The sequence below is a fragment of the Cyprinodon variegatus genome, unplaced genomic scaffold (assembly GCF_000732505.1).
Source record: "Cyprinodon variegatus isolate N-32 unplaced genomic scaffold, C_variegatus-1.0 Scaffold570, whole genome shotgun sequence".
Lineage (NCBI taxonomy): Eukaryota > Metazoa > Chordata > Actinopteri > Cyprinodontiformes > Cyprinodontidae > Cyprinodon > Cyprinodon variegatus.
In genome coordinates, this window is record NW_015151023.1 from 243,367 (window position 1) to 264,491 (window position 21,125).

Here is a 21,125-nt window from a genome sequence, read left to right on the forward strand (position 1 = left end):
AGAAGGTGGGAACCTTGTGCAATAATTTCTGCAGTCATTGTGGCCACAAAAGAGGCATTGGTACAACAGATGATGAAGAGAGATTCTCTGCGCTTATAAAAAAAGATTTGGACGGTAGCAATTCTCTATGTAGTTGGATCATAAAAAAATCACAATGACTGAACTTGAATTTTATGACATATTTACACAAAAAAAAGCATATTTACAGAGACAGGAGAAGATAGAGTCTGTAAAGAATCATTGGTGGAGCACATAAGAGTATACTTCTCTATATTGTTGCATGAGCGACTTTATTCATCTTTCTATGTTTTTTAATGGACTTCACACAAAGAAAAGCTATGTTTTATGAACTAATTATTAGACTAGCTTGTTTTGCAGTTAGGTCCAACAGCTGTTGAAATGACTTGGTGGATGTAATTCCAGCTGTTTAGAGCATGTTCTGCAATAAATCTATTTGCAGCTACATCTCTTTCTAACTTCTACAGTATTTTATTATTAAGATATTTATTTAATATTTAACTGCATTTTTTTATATTTTGATCCCTTTTTTCTTTCTTTTCTTTACTTCTTACTTTTTTAACCCTGAGATTCTTACGTATATAAAGTATATTTTGAATTATTGATAGTATTATCAATAACTCATATTACTCATATTTTATAATTATCATCAAACACCTTCAGCTAAATGGATTAGAACTGTATCTGTCTCTATTGCGCTTGCTATCTGCCAATAATACATGCAGCTTTTCATTTGCACGAGCAGTATTTGTAGATCACACAACACATGCCCATTTATTCCACATACAGTTTTTTTAGTATTAGTGTTCTCTATCTGAAATCTTTGAAGATCGGGCCCAGAATGGGTTAAATTTGGAGCCATTTCCCATTTAGAGTCTGTTTACATGCTGGCCATTCGATTTTGGTTCTGAAAACTTTCTTAATTTTCAAATTAAATTGAAAAATATTAAAATAAAAAGCAAGTCCATTTTTTTTTATTTTTTTTTTGCTGCTTTATTTTGAAATCCCAGATAAGAAAACCACACACACAAAAAAAATCCAAAACAAAAAATTAAAAATAACAAACAGAGCTAGACATCGTTTCAGTCCTAATGAGAAATCCAAAATCCTAAATGCAATTTTTTATTTTCAATTTTCATTTTGGAATTTTAAAACGTAAAATGGTTTGGTTTTTCTTATTTTTACCCATCTGGGATCTCAAAAAACAAGAACAAAACAACAAAAGTGAGCTCTTTTTTTTTTTGTCGTTTTTTTTCCCTACTTTTTTATTTATTACTATTTTATTTGGATATCAGGAAATGGTTAATTTTTTGATTTTCAATTCTGGACTAAATTATTAAAAGTGGCAGGCATGTACAGTGACTATTTTACCGATTCACCTTTGAAACTGAAACATACAAAGCCAATAGGAAACTTGCTGCATATACATTAGTTTGCAGTAATATATATGGTTTGGTATAAAATGTCTCTATTATCTATGTTTGCAGTCTTTTCCCTTCAAATGTGTTTTGTGTTTGTATGTTATTCATTTTTTTCTCTCTCCTCATTTTTGTGCTTACTAGACTTTTTGCAATGTGACTTCATGCTTTCACAGCCCTGATTGGTTTGGATGCTGATCAGTTGAACATAAGCAACCTTTATAAAAGTTTCTGTGACCTAAAACAAGAATAAAACAAGAAAGGACTCTTTATATGAAATGTACTTTTTCAGCTTTCAATAGGATAGGACATTAAAGTCTGTGGGTTAATATTTCATTTTTTTATTATTTTAAAAAGTATTTCTGATATTTGAAATTGCTGTGATAAAACCCAGACTCTAAACCTTGATTTTTCCATTTCTCTTCAACAGATCCCATCTCAGGTAATGCTTCCTGCTTGTTGTGCTGCTTTGCTTTTCATTTTTGTACTATAGTCATAAAACCACAAAGCTACAACAGTGCCTATACCAGAAACATGCAAACTATACCTAAAATAACACATAAACACTTTATAATTCTTAACTTACAAAAAAAACACAGTTGTGGTAACTTTGCAATATTTCTACACAGTATTTACAGTAAAAAAAAAATAAATAAAAAAAAATAAACATTAAATTCAGTGATTGATAAAGAGTTGAATTGTTACAGGTCTTACTGTGTTATTAAGCAATCAAAGGACATCTTTATTGTTAGATAAACAATTTTAGAGCAGACCTCCATGTTTTGGAGGGTTTTAGTTTCACCAGCACTTATTGTTTGCTTTTAAACAAGTTTTATGAAGCTGACAGGAAATTTCTTTGATAATGCCTTGTCACTGGTGGAGCTGCCCTTTCAACACCTTTTCAAAGGTGACCCAGCACTGGCAGCTTTATTAATTGTAGTTTCTTGAGGGCTGTGGCCTATTTGTAAATCCTCCTCCACCCGCCCTTGTCAGCCTTCCTCCTGAGCAGTTCTACCCTGGCCTGTTCAGTCTGCAGAGAGCTGGGCGCTGCTGATAGCTAAGGTGAGGGTGATGAGGTGAGGTGGAGGAATCATGTCGACAGTCTCCGCCATGACTCGTTCCACCCCTCTGAGTTTCATTTCTCCCCTGCCTTCATTTTTCATTTAAGAAGGTGACACAATATGCTCTCAGCCCAAGCAACCCAAAAGGTGCCATTGATTTCCCCTCGTATTGTGAAGCTCTGATGCTTCACTCATCCAGGGTTCAGAAGTCAGATCCAAGCTCGGCAGAATAAAATGATAAACAGACTGTCACTTTTAAACAGGCAGCCCGATGCTTCCAACCTGTCTTTCCTTATTTTAATGTCAAAGTTTAAAGCTTGCAAGATATGAATACATAGAAAATAGAAACTCTAATCAGAAGTCAAAGAATCTTTTTGAACCTGAAACTGGAGTGAAGAGCAAATATTCAAAGTGATAAAAGATATTAAGTGACATTTTTCCTTTTGTTTTAAACTAAGGCGTCACATTTTAAAAAAGCATGTTTTGCCATTAAAGATTCATTATGCTAGTTGAAATTGGTGGAACTCTGAAGGCCACAGCAAATTCAACTGCTTTCCACCATTCACATCTTATATTATCAGTCTCTTTATGACATTATGAGGTTTCTAAATGTATACATATTTTTCAACATAAATGTAAGTGGTAGTTTATTTAGTTCATTTTATTTCAAACAAATCAAAAACTCAATGCGAACAGAAAAGGTTTATGTCTAAAGACAAGAGAAGAGAGAACCAAAGTGATAAAAAAAACAAAAAAACATCCTGTTAAAAGATAAAGAGTATTTTCTTTTTATTTGTTCATACATAAACTGTAAACAGGAATAACTTGCAAAGATTAATTCCTGTAATGGAACAAATATCCTTCTTTAGCTGAGCCCCATTTTATTTATATGAAATGTCATATTTGCTGTAGCAATTAAAATTCCAAATTGCATTTTAATTTATTCATAGCATGTAACAAAATGGGAATTGGATTAAAGAATATTGGTTTAGAATCAAATAGGAAAAACAACAATCTATTAAAAACAGCGCCCTGCTGCCAACAAACGCTAAAATCGCTGTAAATGTGTTTAAAGTGAAAAACCAAATGACTGCTGGAATCTCAGTTGGGTAATATTGCACACTCTAAACCAGTACTATTTCATACCCATCTGAAAGCCGACCCAAAGCCGTTCAATATCTAGCACTGATTGTTTCACCATGATAAAGTTCTTACGTCACTAGCAGCAGATGGATGAAAGGGCAGGGTCCTGTTTTAAAATTAAACCATGCAGTCTGTTTGTGGTGTTTCTTTTCATTGGCTGTATACAGAGCACACTTTTCTTAATATGTGTGGTGTTCAGTTTTCATTGCTGTGTGGTCTTTACAAGGTAGCATCTGTTCATTCTCTGCCTGGTGAATTGCACCGTCATCAGGCTCATTAGCTTTGTGGGCTTGTGTCTGCACTGCTGCCTGAGCAGTTTATTATTCTGTTTGCTCTTCTTTGTCTAGAAACTTCTTTGTTTTGCTCACAGGTTTAATATTTACAACATGGCATGAATTCATCATGTTTTACTTATCACCCCATGATCCATGGACAGTGTTTGCTTTTGTTTTATTTTAACTAGGCAACATGGGAATAGTTTCATTTATTAGTTTAATATGGAAGCTCTAAGAGAGCAGCTCCTTTTTGTTTTATTATGTCTCCCAGGGGAATTAATGTTTGAAAAGGGCAGCAGGAGTTATTTAGGTAACGTCTGCAACTTTACACTTGCTAGGTGCTGTTCTGAAGGAAGTAAAAAGGGATTTCTGTAGTAATTAATTGTAGCTGCACTCTAAATCTAATCGCTGTCATCTGTTTGGAAAAATATCCCGTATGAGTACATGGTTATTTTTAAATATGACTTTGATTGATATTTTTCGGTTCCAAGGGATGAAACCATTTCAACCTAAGCCTTAGATTAATGGAGGCTTGCACTACAGCGTGCCATTACTGACAGCTGTGATAGTTTTCATTTCCTTTTTACTTCCAGATTCCCATCTGTCCACTGTTGTTTGTTGCATTTTCATTGAAACCATTTGTTTTCCAGGACTCAGGCACAGCTGCTCATTCTAGTCTGTGAGGTGTTGCTCTAGGTGATTAAGGCTCCTTCTGTTCCCTCTCTCTTTCTCTCTGCTAGGATTTTGGGGATGATGGCTCGCTGTACATCACCAAGGTGACCACCACCCACATGGGTAACTACACCTGTCATGCCGATGGGTATGAAAAACTGTTCCAGACCCACATTCTGCAAGTGAATGGTAAGAGGGTTATACTCCAACTTCCTTTTTTTCTTTAAACCTTTATGAGCATATGATGCCTTGCAAAAGGATTTAAACAAATTGAAATATTTCAATTTTTGCACTATAACAACCAACTTCGTTGTATTTTATTTAGATTTTCTTTAACCTCTTAACATCCACCTCATTTTGGGTAATCCTCGCCTATTTTGTTATACCCAAATGGAAAAGCAAATAACTTAGGAACTGTAGGCCTAAATTACATGTGCGATACATTATTTGGAAGCTTACATCCTCTAGTTAAAATTGGGTGACTAGAACACAGACCAACCTGCATCAGTTCAAACATGCCTCAAATTTGTTTTTTTTATTCTTGGAAATGATAGGTCTTTTTTGAACAGCAATAATAAAGACATCCTTGAGAAAGGGAAGGTTTTATTGAATTATATTTGTTCTACATCATGTCAACCACAAATGCAGAAAATTTCAGACCTCTACCTTTAACAGTTCCAGAGCTGTGGGGTTTGGAACTTTTAGTGTCAGCTTGGAGGGGCGCGCAATGGCTCCACCTGCTGGTAAAGATTTTGCTGGTGGAATTTTATGCCTTCTGAATTATTACCCCCACTTAAGATCCACTGGGTAGCCAACACAAAGTGAAATGCAATTGCTAACCATAAGAACAATGAGTCAAGACATCCAATATTGTTTTGGAGGTCCTGGAAATGTTTTGGAGGAATAAATAGCACTATGCATGCCCTGGGGAAAAAGACAGGCAACGGGGACATTTTGGACAAGGTAAATTTAGATTTAGTTTATAAATAATATTTTAAGCCTTAAACATCTCACAGACCTGACTGTATTTTCTAAAATAAGAGTAGAGCATTTTTTTCACCAAATTTAACCAGTTGGGTAAAGCCAGCATTTATCAGAGAAGTATTACAGAGGCCAAAGGTAACTCCAGAGGAGCTGCATAGATCCACAGCTCAGGTGGGAGATTCTCTGAATAGAACTGAACTTTAAAAACCAGATCTTAATGGAATAGTGATAGAAAGAAGTATTGAACAAAAACTCTTATAGATACCTGTTTGCTACAAGGCATTATACGGGACCCAATAAATATGTTGTAAGAGTAAATGTTCTAGCATAAAAGTCACATGCCTAGTTTGGTAAAAAAAAAAGAAAAGAAAAAAGACACATTGTTAGCATTATGCTGTGCAGATCCTTTTTCTCAACGGAGACAGGAAAGCTGATCAGAGTTGCTGGAAAGATGGTTAGCACCCATTAAAGAAATATCCTGGGAAAACCCCCCCTGAAAAAAACAAAAACAAACCGTTAGATGATGCAAAAGACATTTAGACTGTGATGTAAGTTGCCTTATCCTGTAAGGAAGACAATCCCAAACCTGCAGCACAGGGATGTATTGAGATGGTTTAGCCAAAGCATTACAGAGGTTAAAATAGCACAGCAAAGTGTTGACCCAATTCAAATCAAGAGTTTGTGCCATGACATGCTTTATATCCTATATGTCTGAGCTTGGGCTATTTTTAAAAAATAATGTTGAAATATTCATTCTGTTGTTGTGAGAAAGGTTTTTGATACATATCCCTTAAATGTGCATTTGTTGGTGCAGTTAAGCAGGGTTAAATCACATGTCTACTAGCGTGGGGTAAATATGTACGTGCTAAAATGTGTTGATTTAAAAGAAAAAAAAAACATGCATCACTTTCTTTACGCTCACAATTATGCTATAGTTTTTGTTTTTCTGCCATATACAGTTTTAATGAAATATGTATAGGTGTGGAGTTTTTGCAAAGACAGAGTGGCCACGGGCACTATAAGTACCACCTTAGTTAATTTCGCCTTTTAAATTTACAGACTGAAACAAGAGACATCACAGTTCACTCTCAGCTTAGTGGCTGGTATGATCAAACTTTGCTGACAGTAGCTGTGATATCTGCCGAAGCAGCTGCAAAGCAATGTGATGGCGAGTAAAAGGTCACCCAGTAGAGAATCTATCTACCTAGGATCATTGCTCAAATCTTCAGCTCACCTTGACAACATGAGGCCTCAGCTATGAATTTCAGCTCAATGTACAGTACATTGCCCGCTCAGCACCAAGAAGCAGATGGATGCAGTTAGAAACTCCTCCATGGGCGATTTAGCTACTGTGGTTGCAGTTCTGTCCCAAAGGAGCTGGTTGAAACAAAAAAATAAAGGCAAGGCATGCAGGTTTATTTGTATAGCACGTTTCCGTGACAAAACAATTCAAAGTGCCGTTTTTGAATAAAACATGAGAAAAGAAAACACAGAAGTACATTGCGGTGGCATAATAAAGGCAGGAAGAGAACAGTTGGACTACAAACTTAGACTAATGGTGTTTCAGTTAAGAGTTTAAATAGATTTGTCAAAGGCAAGTCCAGACAAATGAGTTTTAACACTGATGAAGAAGAACTTTGGGTTTCAGCACTTTTTACAGTCTTCTGGGAGTTTACTCCAAATAAGTAGAGCACAGAGGCTAAATTTACCTCTTCATTTAAAAATTGACAAAGAGAGCACATCCTGAACTTTAATCTCTCTCAAATAATAAACATAGTTTGTCTCATGAAGCAGCTGATTACTGTGTAATTACCCAGATTACACAAAAAAAGACAAAAAAAAAAAACAATTTTGACAGCCCCAGAAAATTGTCATCAATTAGAAGCAGTAAAATATGTAAGAAAAAGGTTTTAGAAACTATTTTAAACTTCTTAGGCAACACTAATTTTAACTTGGCTCCAAAATTAATGTTAAGCTCATCGTTTTGTTTAGTCAGTGGTTCTTTTTATTGAATAATCTCAGAGTAAAGTGTTATCTGAATGGCTCAGTTTGACCAACTGTTTTGCCTGCGAGGTGAGCAGTCTACAAACACCTGCTCTTTCACTCAGATCCAGGAAGAATGTGTTGTAATAACTGTTATTGGGTATAATTGGACAAACACCTCTCTGTCAACAGATCACCTAAGCAGTTTGTTTTTGGTTTTATAGAGAGAATTCTAAATAGTCTCCTTTTTTTCAAGTTGCATTGTTTTTGGACTAAATTATCATAATTAAAATCAGAAACTCTCTTTTCTCCCCTTTGAAGCCAGAGATAAATTGCTGTGAAATGAATTTCATATTTAGTTAGGTTTGGAAAGGCTTTTCCTAGACCTATAGTGTGTGCAAAAGTGAACTTTTCAACCTTTTGCCACATTTCAGGCATCAAAGATATAAAGTGGTAATTTTTTGTGAAGAATTGGTAAGTGGGATAAAATCATGAAGTGGAATGAAATTTATTGGATTTTTTTGTTTTTTTAACAAATATAAAACTGGATGTGCAAATTAATTCCCCTTGAGTTAATACTTTGTAGCACAACCTTTTGTTGCGATTACAGCTGGAAGTCACTTTGGGTATGTCTATAAGCTTTGCCCATTGATAGACTGATATGTTTGCGCATCCTTCCTTGCAAAATAGCTCAAGCTCAGTGAGGTTGGATGGAGAACGTTGTTGAACAGCAGTTTTCAGTTCTTTCCATGAATGGATTCAGGTCTGGACATTGACTTGACCCCTCTAGCACTTGGATATGGTCATTTTTTAACCATTCCATGTGGAAGATGAATCTCCGTCCTACTTTCTGGACTTTTGCAGCTTTTCTTCCAGAATGGTCCTGTGTTTGACTCCATACATCTTCCCATCCATTTAACCATCTTCCCCATACCTGCTGAAGAAAAAACAAGGCCAAACCATAATACTGCCTCCACATCGTTTGATAGTGGGGATGGTGTGTTCAGGGTGATGAGCTGTGTTGCTTTTACACTAAACATAACATTTTGCGTTGTTGCCAAAAAGTTTAATTTCATCTGACCAAAGCAACTTCTTCCTCATGTTTGGTGTGTCTCCCAGTCGGCTTGTTGGAAACTTTAAATAGGACTTTTAATGGATATCTTTAAGAAATGTTTTTTTTTTCTCATAAAGATTTTTGCAGTATACGAATGAATGTTGTCCTTTGGAAGAGAGCGTCCCACCTCAGCTGTAGAAGTCTGCAGTTCATCCAGAGTGATCCTGGGCCTCTAGGCTGCGTCTCAGATCAATCTTTTCCTTGATTGGCAGGAAACGTTATAGGAACAGTCAGGTCTTTGTAGATTCGCAGTGGTCTGATACTGCTGCTATTTAAATATTATCTTTTGCACATAGCTCTTTGGGATGTTTAAATCTCAGGAAATCTTTTTGTATCCACATCTGGCATTAAAATTCTCGGATCTGCGTGGTGTATATTTTTTGTCTTTGGTGATGCTCTCTGCCCTTTAAACAGACCTCTTGACTTAGACTATCACAGAACAGCTGCATTTATAAGGGGACTTGATTACACACAGGTGGTTTCTATTTATCATTATTGGTAATTTAGGTCAGCATTGGATCATTCAGTGGTCCTCACTGAGCTGAGATTCATCAGATGTTGCTTTGTGCAGATCTTAATTTGTAGCAATAATTCCTACATACAAGCACAATGGTATAAATGAAATTCCCATTATCATGTTTAAGAACGAACTGCATTTGTAGTTTATTGTCTATTTAAATATAAGCTTAGAAGATACTACATAAATGAATGAAGGGTAACACCTATAATCTCCAACAGCGGGGAAGCGTATACTTTAATAAACCTAAGAAAGAAAAGAAATTCACAACTAACATCTTCAGTTTGTCTGAATTTCTGAAGGAGCCATTAAATAAAAACTTGATATAAAACCATATTTATCATCCAATCATCCAGCTAAACCATCCATTAACGACACTCCCTCTTTTTCTGTGTTCAAGCTTGTAGCTTACAACCTACCATGTGAACATAAGAAAGAAAATAAAACAAATACAACAAAAAAATAAAAACAAATATCACGGTTCCTTAATTCTGACCCCATATGAGGAACATCAAAGTTTGGTATCAGTTTCTCTTCAGATGCGAGAAGATTGGTGTTGGCAAAGTCTTTAACATAAGCATGTAAAATAAAATGTAATATATAGATTTATTCAGTGTGATGGTGGAAGTCAGGAGAGATTTTCCCTTCTTGGCTGAAGAGAGCAATACCTTATTAATGCATAAAAGCCCTTGTTGGGGTTAGCACAGTCTGCCTGCATAATACAACAGTTATAAATCACTGTTCCTCTCCAATAACCTCTAAAACAAAATAAAAATTTGTTTGTGATTAAGTTGAATGTCCCCATAATGTTAACCTAATTTCCACAGATTTCACTACTCCCATTTCTCCAAAAAAGATGTGACCAGAATGACCTGATTTCTCATTGTGAGCTATACAGTGGTTTTGCAAGTCTCACTTTCCCCCCCAAAAGATTAGGCTTTATTTTATTTTTAAGGTTCAACTATAGTTTTTTGGCTTTTTGTCACTTAAGGATATTGACTAAGAAGAAACATCTTATATTTGTTTGCAGTTACGTTTCCCTCAGCTTTATCTGGTTCAACCTTAAAAAAAGCATTTCACTGCATTTAAAAAAAGAAAAAATGAATTGTTGATACAGGTGAACATGAGATTTTTGTTTATACCTCTTAAACTCTGCGCTTATGGTTGATTTTGGTGTCCTGGATGTTGACTCTTCGCTAAAGCCATGGCTCTTCCTTCAGTGTTTGGTTATCCCTTAACGTTTCCAAATGTTGCATAATTCTGGGGGGAAAATTGTTTCAGGCAGAGACAGTGCCTTTTATGGGATGAAGAAATTCACCCTAGCAACAGTAACCCTGCATACATGATTATTTTTGTGTGTTTCTAATAAACATCCATATGTTTATTCAACTGTTTTTGCTACAATATTCAGTAAGTTGTGCCAGTAATTTTGTCCCCAGTAAAGAAAATCCCAGTATGCTGGTGAAGATTCTCAGTCATCCAGGTCATGGTAATTCCAAAAAAGTAAAAAAAAAAAACAGAAAAATAGATCACATTCCAAGTTTGAAGCGAAACGTCTTCAAAATTGGAAAAAAAGGTCCAATGAATTGTACTTTACTCCCAGTACTTTTTAATAACTCTACTACTGATTTCCTTAATTCTAATTTCACACTTTTTAAAAATAATCTGCTGCTAAAATCATAACACCTCATGCACAAGGTAATATGACTACAGCTGATTGACATTGACTAGTTTTTAGTTACTTTTTCTTTTAATTGGTTTGGGTGGGCATGATGAACCATGTGAATAATGAAACAGGGAGACATGGTAGAGGCCAAAGGTGAAGTGATGCAGCTTCAGTAAATGAGACTGAACCACTCTAAATTCCATGAGGTGGATGCAAATAAACCACTTTGAATAGTCAATGGATATGTACCACTTACATTTGACAGACAGCCTGTTCATTATCATTCTTCTAACAGATTACTGTGAGGTTAATTGTACTGATATACAGACCTTATTGTGTATATGGAGAGTGTGAGTCTCGGGAGACTAATAACTTTGGGTTGTAATTAATATTGTAACTTTCACACGACCTTTTCAGTGAAGGCTGACTTTTACATTCTGAGTGTGGGTGAAGTCTCTAAGGACCTGCTATCATCCTACTGAGATACGATTTTTTACAACTCAATTAAGAAACGGCTAAAATTGGCTAATTCTACAAAGTTAGTAAAAACTGTCAATCACTACAAATACAGATATAAAAACCTTGCATAATTTATATTTAATGTCTTTCTGAATTGCTAAAGAAAGAGGTTTTCTACAGAGTCCTTAAGTCTAGAAATTGTGAAATGAGTTTTTTGTTATTTATTATTGATGTTATTACTACAGCAGTATTAAAAATTAAGATCAGAACCTCTGAAAAATAAGGAGCCTTAAATTATGTATATGGTGATCTTTGGTTTCACCATTTTAGACCTTCACCCTCTTTCTAATTTATTGATTGTTTTGGCTTAAATACTATATTGTATATTAGAATCATTTAACTTTTAAATAATTAATTCATTTAACTTATTGATCTGACATTGGAGAAACTTAACTCTCCATTTAACCCATCCCCTTTGGGAGCAATGGGCTGCCATCGTGGGGTTCCCGGGGAGCAATTAAGAGACCCAGAGTGGCAGTCTGTGGGAGTGGGGCTTGTACTCAGAACGTCCGAATTCCAAGCTCTCAATGCCCTAACCACTAGGCCGCCACTCCCCTATAAACTACTGCAAATAGTTTATAGGGAAATATACTTATACTGTTAAGTACATAAACTGTAATTAATGTTTTTAGACATAGGTTGGAAACTATATCACTGATTACATTTCTACTGATTGCACTGATAAATGCATTGATAACTATGACTTCCTTTAAGACTTAAAAGATAAACTCATGTTAAATTATTTCAGAACCACTTTATATACCATTTATAATGTACATTTGAACAAAAAATAAACTCAGTTTTTTGGCATATAAAACAATTAATAAACAAAATGCTTACCTAAAAGTGCACACAAAATATTTTTCCTTTAGCTCCTTTGGTTGAGTTCTGTTCTTGTCCCACACCTTAACAATGGCAAGTTTGCATGTAAAAGATTGGACATCTCTTTTCCAAACTTCTCTTATAGTTGGCTTTGTCTTGACCATTTCCAAACTTCAATCAAATTATTCAACCTGTACTTCCAACAGTTCTCGAAAATAAAATCCACCTTCCAACATATATCGAAATATTCTGGGTCAAAGCTGATTCATTGTGGCATGGTCTTCCCACTTATCAAAGAAACTGTTTCTTCTAAGGAGAAGTAACTACATAGCATGATGTTACAACCACTTTGTTTCATAGCTGGCAATTTGTTTTTTAAATGGTGCACAGTGATGTTTGGGGTCTATCAGACATTGTCAAATTCTCAGTGATAATTATGTGATTGTGATTTTCTATTCTTTTTGTAATAAGCTTGCAACAACCCCGCAAAAAACGTTGAGATTTTCATAATAAGGTATTGTGTGTATAATTTTGAAAGAGGAGATTAGTTTAATACATTCGGAATAAGGCTGCTATATAGCCATATGTGGAAACAGCGCTCGCTGTGATCATTTTCTGGAAGCATTATGTGGACAGCAAATTATTTCTGCAAGTACAACACAACCAGCTCTTGGTAATAGTGTCAGCATCTTGGCAGCGCCCTTAACCAGCTTGCATTTTGTGTTTTCCTGATTTCTGAAAAGTTTTTATGACTTTGGTCCTATATTTTCTCTAACTATGTATTTATGTCTCCACTGTGCCAGTTTGTTATTTTACACCTCAACATATGCACCTATACACAAAGAACATTTGGATCCCTTGCAAACTACAATTCTACATAAAGAGTGCAATTTAGATGGGAGACAAATCCTACTCGGCTGAACTTTAGTTCAGGTTAACTTAGCTCACTTTAATTGATGGCAGATGTGAACTCAAACAGACTGAATGCTGACTTTGGATCAAAGGGTTGAAGGTTCAGAGGTTTTCGTGTATAGAAACCCAAATTAATTTGAGAGTTCACAGTTGTGCAACAGGTAATTCAAGTATTTTTTTATCTAACTTCTTGGTGCTATGTGAAACTGAACAAAATGTATGTTGATTAAATGTGGAAAAGAAGAGCTGGCCTTCACTTGTATGTTGTTTTATTGTTTTTGAAAAATATAAAGTCACTCAACAGGGCAAACATTTTTATTCCAAGTAGAACCAATTAATTAAACTGAACAAAAAATGTCAAATTTACTGTAAAAACCTTCATGTCACAGGGTCATGCAAAAGTTGTGAGATTCAACAAATGGCAGTTACTGTACCTAAAATCTTTTTTTGTTGTTGTTGTTTTGACAAAAAAATAAAATAGATTGTTATCATTTGAGCTGCTCCATTATTAAAAGGTTCTCAGAGCAAACACAGCATCCACACAGACCTAGCAGTGTCTTGGCAGAAATCCTCTGGGATTTGAAAATGTGCCATTTCTGAGATCATGGTCCAGTTGGATAGAACAAATTTTTGGTATCACAAAAAATTATCGTTAGAGGTTTTATTTGTCTTTGCTAAAATATAAATCAAATCAAAAACATCATTTTGCATATTTTCATTGATTGAGATTACGGTCCATCTCATCTTAATGGAGACTGTCTAGTGCTATATTTAATGCCTGTTTTTATTCTAAAGATTTTCATTTTGCCGGGCCTATTTATTAATTTTAGTCTACTGTGCCAGCTCCTTTCTTTCTTTGTTGCAGTAACCCCACTTTACCCACTGCAATCAATAAAGTAGCATCTCATTTGTTCACTGTGTCTGCAAAGTTTGTCCACTCTCACAGCCACTTTAGCAGAAAACAAATCGCTGCTTGGAATAGATTAATGGAAGCTAAACTAAAAAAACTACTGTACACCAACTGCTGTTGCTTACCTTGTTGGATTCCAGCATCTGCAGAGGATACAATAAAAATCAAAAGGGCAAATCACATGCAGAGTGCTTAGAGAATTGTGTTTCATTACAACCATTTTAGAGTAATCATTTGTTCTTCAGCCCTTTGTGAGAGCTCTCCTTTTGGTTGAGGTTGGACATTGTAAAAAGGATGTTAGCTTGGAGGACAGCTGTGGGTGGCAGGTAGAGATTGAGTCTTTTTATGTGTTGATTTTTGGCTTTAAAAATAATCTCTCTGGCCTTAAATGTCATATTTGTAGGGAAGGAAGGCCAGAGGTAGAGGAGGTGCCAGACTAATGAGAGCTTACTTCTATATATTGTGCACACAGTGTATGATTGAACCGCATTCATCTATTTTCCCACTGTTGGTCGATGTGTGGAGACTTGCAAGCCCTAAGGTGATTGCCGGGAGGTTTTAAGGCTTTTTATTTTTTCCTTCCCTGTAGTACCAAAGGAATGCCTGCAGGTAAAAAGTCTGGGTCTTAGCAGTGTGTGAGTCCTCGAAATGAGCTCAGACAAGCAGTGCAGATTTGTGGATTTGCAGTGTCTGGTTGGGGTTGGAAAAAATATGCCTGCTGTGCAAGTAAAGACTAGAAAATAGGCAAAGGCTGGACACTGGCAACCATGCTGGCTGTTTTGATTTAATAGCAGTAAATTATCATAGATTTTACAGTACAGTATTTAAGTACAGTATCTAAACTGTAGACTGCAATGTGCACGGGATTCTGAGAATAGACTGCAAACAGCTAAAAACTACTTAACAGCATTTTAATATTTCAATATTTTTTCAAAGGTGATCCAATTCCAAGTTTCAACCCATGAATGGAGTAATAGTGTCAGATAATAATATTATCAGAGTAATATTGTGCTCACATCAAAGGCGTCCTGGGCATTGAAGGATCTGATTTACATGCAAAGTCTATGGTGAACGGCATCATAGAGTGTCGAAAGGTCCTGCATTGATTCCAAGCATTGAGAGCAAGGCATCCTGCTGCGTTCAGAAAATTTAAAGGTATAGTGGAGCATGTTTCTTTTTCTGGGAGGATAATCCAAACAAATGGTCCTCCGAATCGTCAATTATTCTGGTGAATTATTTATGAAAGGCTGTCCTAGATGCTTGTCCCCCTTTTCACCTACCTGTGGTGAGTCTGACATAGTGGAAAAAATTGTGGAAAGTAAGCTTGTATAAGCGACAGCAACTTTTAAACAGAGTGAGCACAAAGAGAAATGGGCTTGCTCATGCTGGTGTCAGTGATGGGCGCCCCATCACTGACACTCTGGATAGGGAGAAACACAGGCACAGGTAAGTGACCACGATAATGTGATAGAAGAAGATTATTAACGTGAGTCACTTACCTGGTTTAACAGTTCAGTCCATCCTCTCAGAGTGAGACAGGAACCAGCCGATGGACTGCCAACAAGATGCTGTGCGGAGCAACCCAGAGTGTCCCCAATGCAGTAGCCTCCGTGAAACAGGCAGATGTCCGAGCCAGGTCAAGGAAACAATCCAGAACAAGAATTTTTCTGAGATCCAGAAGTCAGAAACCCGGTCAGGGGATCCGATCAGAGCAGGAGCAGAAAGATCCAGGAATCCACAGAGCGTTCAGGCAGAATCAGAGTTCCATGAGTCCAGTAGTGAGCTCAGGCAGAAACACTCAGAAGGAAAACCTGTTCCAGAACCTTAAGGAACAGGTGAATTAGATGAATGATAATTAGTGACTGGGGATGGTCGGCAGGTGAGTGAAGTGAGCAATTAGGCCAGCTATCAGGGCAGCGAACATGACAAAAATAGAACTTCTAAGTACAAGGAGAACCTACTAGTCACTTCAAATGTCTGAGATCAGCAAAAGAAAAGGTTTAATTAGGACATCCTTGACTGGTAGATTTTTATCCTTTGCCGTGATTGGTTTGATTTAGAAAGAATCAATAAACACTATGTATAAATAAATAAAATAAATATCTAAATCTCTTTTGACATAATTTTTAAACATAAATTTTATGCAATAAAAGGAAAGTTTGTATAAGTACCTTTTGCCAAATAACTCAAACATAAAGTACTAAGGTGAGAAAAGAAAGCAGGCATGCAGCACCTTTTCAGAAGAGAGAAGATGAGAAAAACTGTTGCAGATTTCCCTGAGGTTCCATAATACTTTTTACAAGTTCTGTCCCACATCTAATTTACTCTAGCATTTATATTTTTTTTACCTTTGCTTTACACTTAAAAAGTACTGTTTCACCTCTGTGAGCTGGATGCAGACAGACTCCTATAGTACATCTCCAAGGGACAATAATAACAGTGAATAAATGCTTTGTCATGGGGTAGGTTTGTTTGTCATACATGTGTATCTGTGGGTAAGTGTCCTAAGTGTTGTATTGCAGGGTATTGTTTATTAAACGCCATGGAAAAAGTGCTTGATGAAGCACTCTCTTATCGGTTCCCTCAACTCCAATGGATTTGACCAGCATTTTTTTTCTTTTTGTCCTAGAGTTTGATTTGATTGAAGCTTTGTAATAAGTCTTCCTGGACTTGTTGGAACTGTCCCAGTTGTGGGATGGTGAAGTGGTCCCCTGCCACAATGTTTTTGTGCATCTCTGCTCATCCTCTGAAGCAGCAAAGCAGACGGGAGCCTTGCTGAGTGATTGACGACCGGCTTGGGAGCTTTATGATGGAGCTGTCAGCCCTGCCGTGTCACGTTCTCCTGGCAGTAGCTCTCCTGATGCTCTCAGAAAGGCATCAGAATGCATTTTCTCCCATATCTTGTCGGAATCAAGTTTAGAGCAAAAAAAAAAAAATTTTTAAAAGTGCTGCTTTTACCCATTTTCAGGACAGTTTCATGAGTGCACAGATTTTCTGTGGAATGAATGTATGTGATAGTGAAGATAGCCAGCCTTTATTAAATAATGAATGTAAGCAACGAATGATGGATAACTAATTATAAACCAGTACAGATATGACACATGTGCATGTTACCATCTGGCAGGCATTCATAATGTGCTACTTCTTATAGATTGTTGTTTACTGAAATATGTGTGAAAGTGACAATGTTATTAAAAAGTTTTCTTCCAGTTTTTCATTTAAAAAGCAGTGGTTAGACTCAATCGGAGGGTCTGCAATGAATGAACCATTTATTGAAGAAAATAGAATTTGAAGAATAAATTGAATAAATAAATATATGTGCACAGCAACTCAGTTATTTATTATTTAAATCCATCATTGAAGTTTGTCAACAATTGGATTGGTCTAGACTTAAAATCATTTTGCTTTTTAGACAAACCTGATATTTTATTGAACTTCTTTTAAAAATGACTTCCATGGCAGTGTGAACATAACATGAACATCAATTAGAGCAAGATTTCTTCCACTGAATATGTAATATAGCAACAAGGCATATATAATTGCCTTTAAGTGTTTAGCATTTGCTGTAAACAGAAGTTAACGTTCCCTATCTAATACTGACAACTGAACTGTGACCGTAGGGCTATGCAGAAAGCATTGCCTTTCAGAGCTCAACTATTGCATTCAACATGCAAAAGATAAATCACAGAGGTTACTTTGTCTCCTTAAGCCAATTACTAAGACAGACTATTTCTACTGCAACCCATTTTACCAGGGAGTTCTTTAGTTTTATTGACATGGACTATAGACTGGACTGACTGGAGAACTTGCGCTACAGCTGGCGACATTGGTGACTTAGACAAACTTTATTGTAATTTTGTATACACAGAGTGTATACTCCTTATAGCAGGCATTAGTGAAGGGCCACACTGGCAGCTCATTCCACTGGGATACAACCCAGGCCTCCTGTTTGCAGGACGGGTGCACTTGAGCCAATATCCCCAGTGGACTGACACTTGTGACGCTACTTGTGTGTCAGATCTACAGGTGTGCAAGAAACTGCAACTAGAAAGGTTCCCGCTTGAGATTTCATTATGTATATAAAATGATGCAATTATTTGTGTTATTTTTTTAATGTGTTAAAATCGCTCCAGTCCTACTAAAAATATTAAATAAACAAATTTTATACATCATTCTAATTTTTATTTCTTTTTAGTTTACAACTAGTAAAAATAACATAAAAAACATTTAATGCAAAATAGATTAGAGAAGTCACCAAAAAAAAAGAAAAGAACAGTATATGTGACCGCCAAGTTGTATAAATGTTAAACAATAATGGCTAAAGATTGCAAACCATGCCACCTAGTTAGACAAGCAGCAAGAAATTGTGGGGGTTTTTTTTTGGTTAAATTTTACAATAAGTTATTACAATGTACAGTAGCAGTCTTTAAGTTCCCTTTACGCCTCTGGTTTCCAGCCAAGTTCAGCCAAGCATAAAAGCCTCCCAGTGAAGAAGCCATCATGGAAAGAGGGGAACTTTTAATCTGCTAGTACTGTAAATGAATGCATGACAGGGTCTAGATATAAAAACCAGTAGGCAAAGCAGTCTGTAAAATAAAAAGATAAGATAAAGGGCAACAGGAGCAGAAAAAGCCCTTCAGGATAAAAAAACAAAAAAAACAAGTCTTAACTAAAGAGGGGCGCTGTCCTAGTGTACACCATGTTCCTTCATGGTCTTTACCTCGAGCAGTTGATTCTTTCCGGGTCCAGCTTTTCCTGGTGCCTTCCATTGTGCTTCTCAACCTCTTACTTTTACCCCTGCTTTTAAGCTCCATGCTCTTTGGTGCTCTGCTGATCAGGTTGTCCCCAGCTGTTGGCACCCTGGTTTAATCACGTATAATCCGCTCTCTTTTTTCTCTTCTCACGCCAGTAGAACTGATGGAGAACACTGTAGATAGTCAGTGGCAGTCTCTAGTCACATCATTGGTGGCAATGTGTACCTCGACAAAATCCACCAAAGAAAATTAATCAGTAAATGTAACCCTCAGCTCCAACCCAAATAAATCCAAAACTACAAATCAAGCAAAATAAAATAAATTCCCAAACAACTCTCCAGACAGTAATTGAAACTCTCCAAAACAGGAAATTAGTCTCTAGAGATCATGAGATAGTGCTGTTTTAAAGCGCATTTCTGAAAGATTAAATGGATGGAAAAGTAGTGGTAATAGTCAGTTCTTTATGAGACAACACACAAAGGAATATCCAGGACTGATGCTTTCCTTGTGTTAAGCCAGTCTTGGCCCAAAGACATTTTTAGAGGTGTTTTACCATGTCCAACAAGAAAAGGGACCAAACTCAGAGCTTAAGTAAGATTTAAGGCTGACAGTAAATTTCTCACAGAAATTAAGATCCTTGGATGAAGCTCCACTGGGTTTTTAAAATGGCCACAGTCAATGCAGCTGTTATGTTATACTTGATGTAATTTTAATCATTTTAGTTGTTAATAGTTTTAGCCACTTAAACTAATAATGATACCTATTCCTGAGAGAGTCACTTTTTTCTAGAAAACTGCTTGTTTTAACGAAACAATTATCCCAGTTCTCATGGGGTCAGCTAAGTTTGTTTTGAATCTAATTACATGCATTAGAAATGAATTTCAGTTCCTATAATGCTGCACTTAGCATTTAAATCGCACCCACCTCTTTTTTACAGCCATGTATACTCTATATCTGCTTTCTTTTTTTAATTCTTTACTTTTAACAACTATATCAGCCTGTCAGTGACAGCAAGAAATTGCAGCCACAAATGAAGATGAATACAACGGCACGTGAATCTTCTCCCCCGCGCTCACAGTCACAAGGGGAAATTACAAACACAAGCTCCATCCTAATAATGAGCTGTTACTGAAGTAATTACCTTTATTGATATCTGTGGGTGGCCAATAGTAATCAAAGCCACACATATAAATTTTGTTTCCTCCCAAAAAAACTCTTTGCAGCACTCTTGTTGGTCAAATTGTAGCACTGTAGCAGTGGAGGTCTGTAAATAACAGTGGGCACTGTTTAATAATAAAAATAAAATAATGCATTTTAAACTTTTCATATGAACATTGATCATGTTCATATTCTATGTGACGTTTTGTAGTGTCTCTGCAATATAATTTGAATCATTTGTTTGTCTATGTTTTTCCCGCCTGCTGTCTGGACTCTTCAAAACTGAAGACGACCTCTCCTTTATTGACGATCAGTCGTTCAATCATTTTGTTCTTATCAGCTTCCTTTTCTATAAATCAGTTGTTTCATGCCTTACAAAACAATTACCGCACCTTAAAATATTTTACGTTCCAACTACAAGTTTTCATAACTGGATATTAAAGTATTGTGTAACTGAACTGCATTCAAAAGTAGTTCCTAACATTTTACAAATCAATTTCTGAATCGTTTAGGATGCATTTAAGCCTTCTCCCTAAATTTTCTAGAGTCCTAGTCATATGGTGAATACAAACCATTTTTCTTTGTACTCTAAGTTTTATGAAACCAAATATTCTGTGAAGCCCGAACAGGTTTGATAGAACCTCATCTGTAATGTCAAACATGTGTTGTGGGTCTCTATGAACAACAGCAGTTCCAATAGACAGGGTTACAACTTTTTTTTTCTTCTGATGACTTGGAAAAAAGTCTTTTGTAAGATGCTCTTCAGTTAAAAAGTACACCCTACAGTAAAACGTTGTCATGCTTGCAATTCATCAGGAATATGATCCTACTTTGAAAAAACAGTTATGTAGTTCTTCACAGCAACAGACATCTGCATACTAGCTTAGGACCTTTTTTGTATGGTAAAATTTAGCATATTTTGCAGTTAAGTTTTGACATTTTAAGTTAATGAAGGCATTATTTATAGGAATAAAGATTTTTTGGGAGAACCCTTACTTTCCCTTATACATGAAAATGCTATTCAATTAAAAAAGGATAACAGAACCAGGGGCAGGAATCAGAGTCCAACAGAAAAACAGCAAACAAACCTGAACCAAAGAGACATCAGGGGTAAATCAAAACTAGAAGCCAGGGAGAGACGAGACAGGGCAGGCAGGTAACAGACAGGAAGCAAGACGGGATGTTTGACGAGGATCCAG

At 36.2% G+C, this 21,125-nt stretch overlaps 1 protein-coding gene across 1 annotated transcript in view; it reads left to right on the forward strand.

The window, feature by feature from the left end:
• The window catches only part of fstl5 (follistatin-like 5), a 272,518-nt gene that overhangs the window by 192,235 nt on the left and 59,158 nt on the right, over positions 1-21,125 (forward strand). The window contains exon 8 of the mRNA XM_015392029.1: positions 4,656-4,776. Coding sequence (XP_015247515.1) covers positions 4,656-4,776 — 121 coding nt within the window. The remainder of the gene's footprint in view (positions 1-4,655; positions 4,777-21,125) is intronic.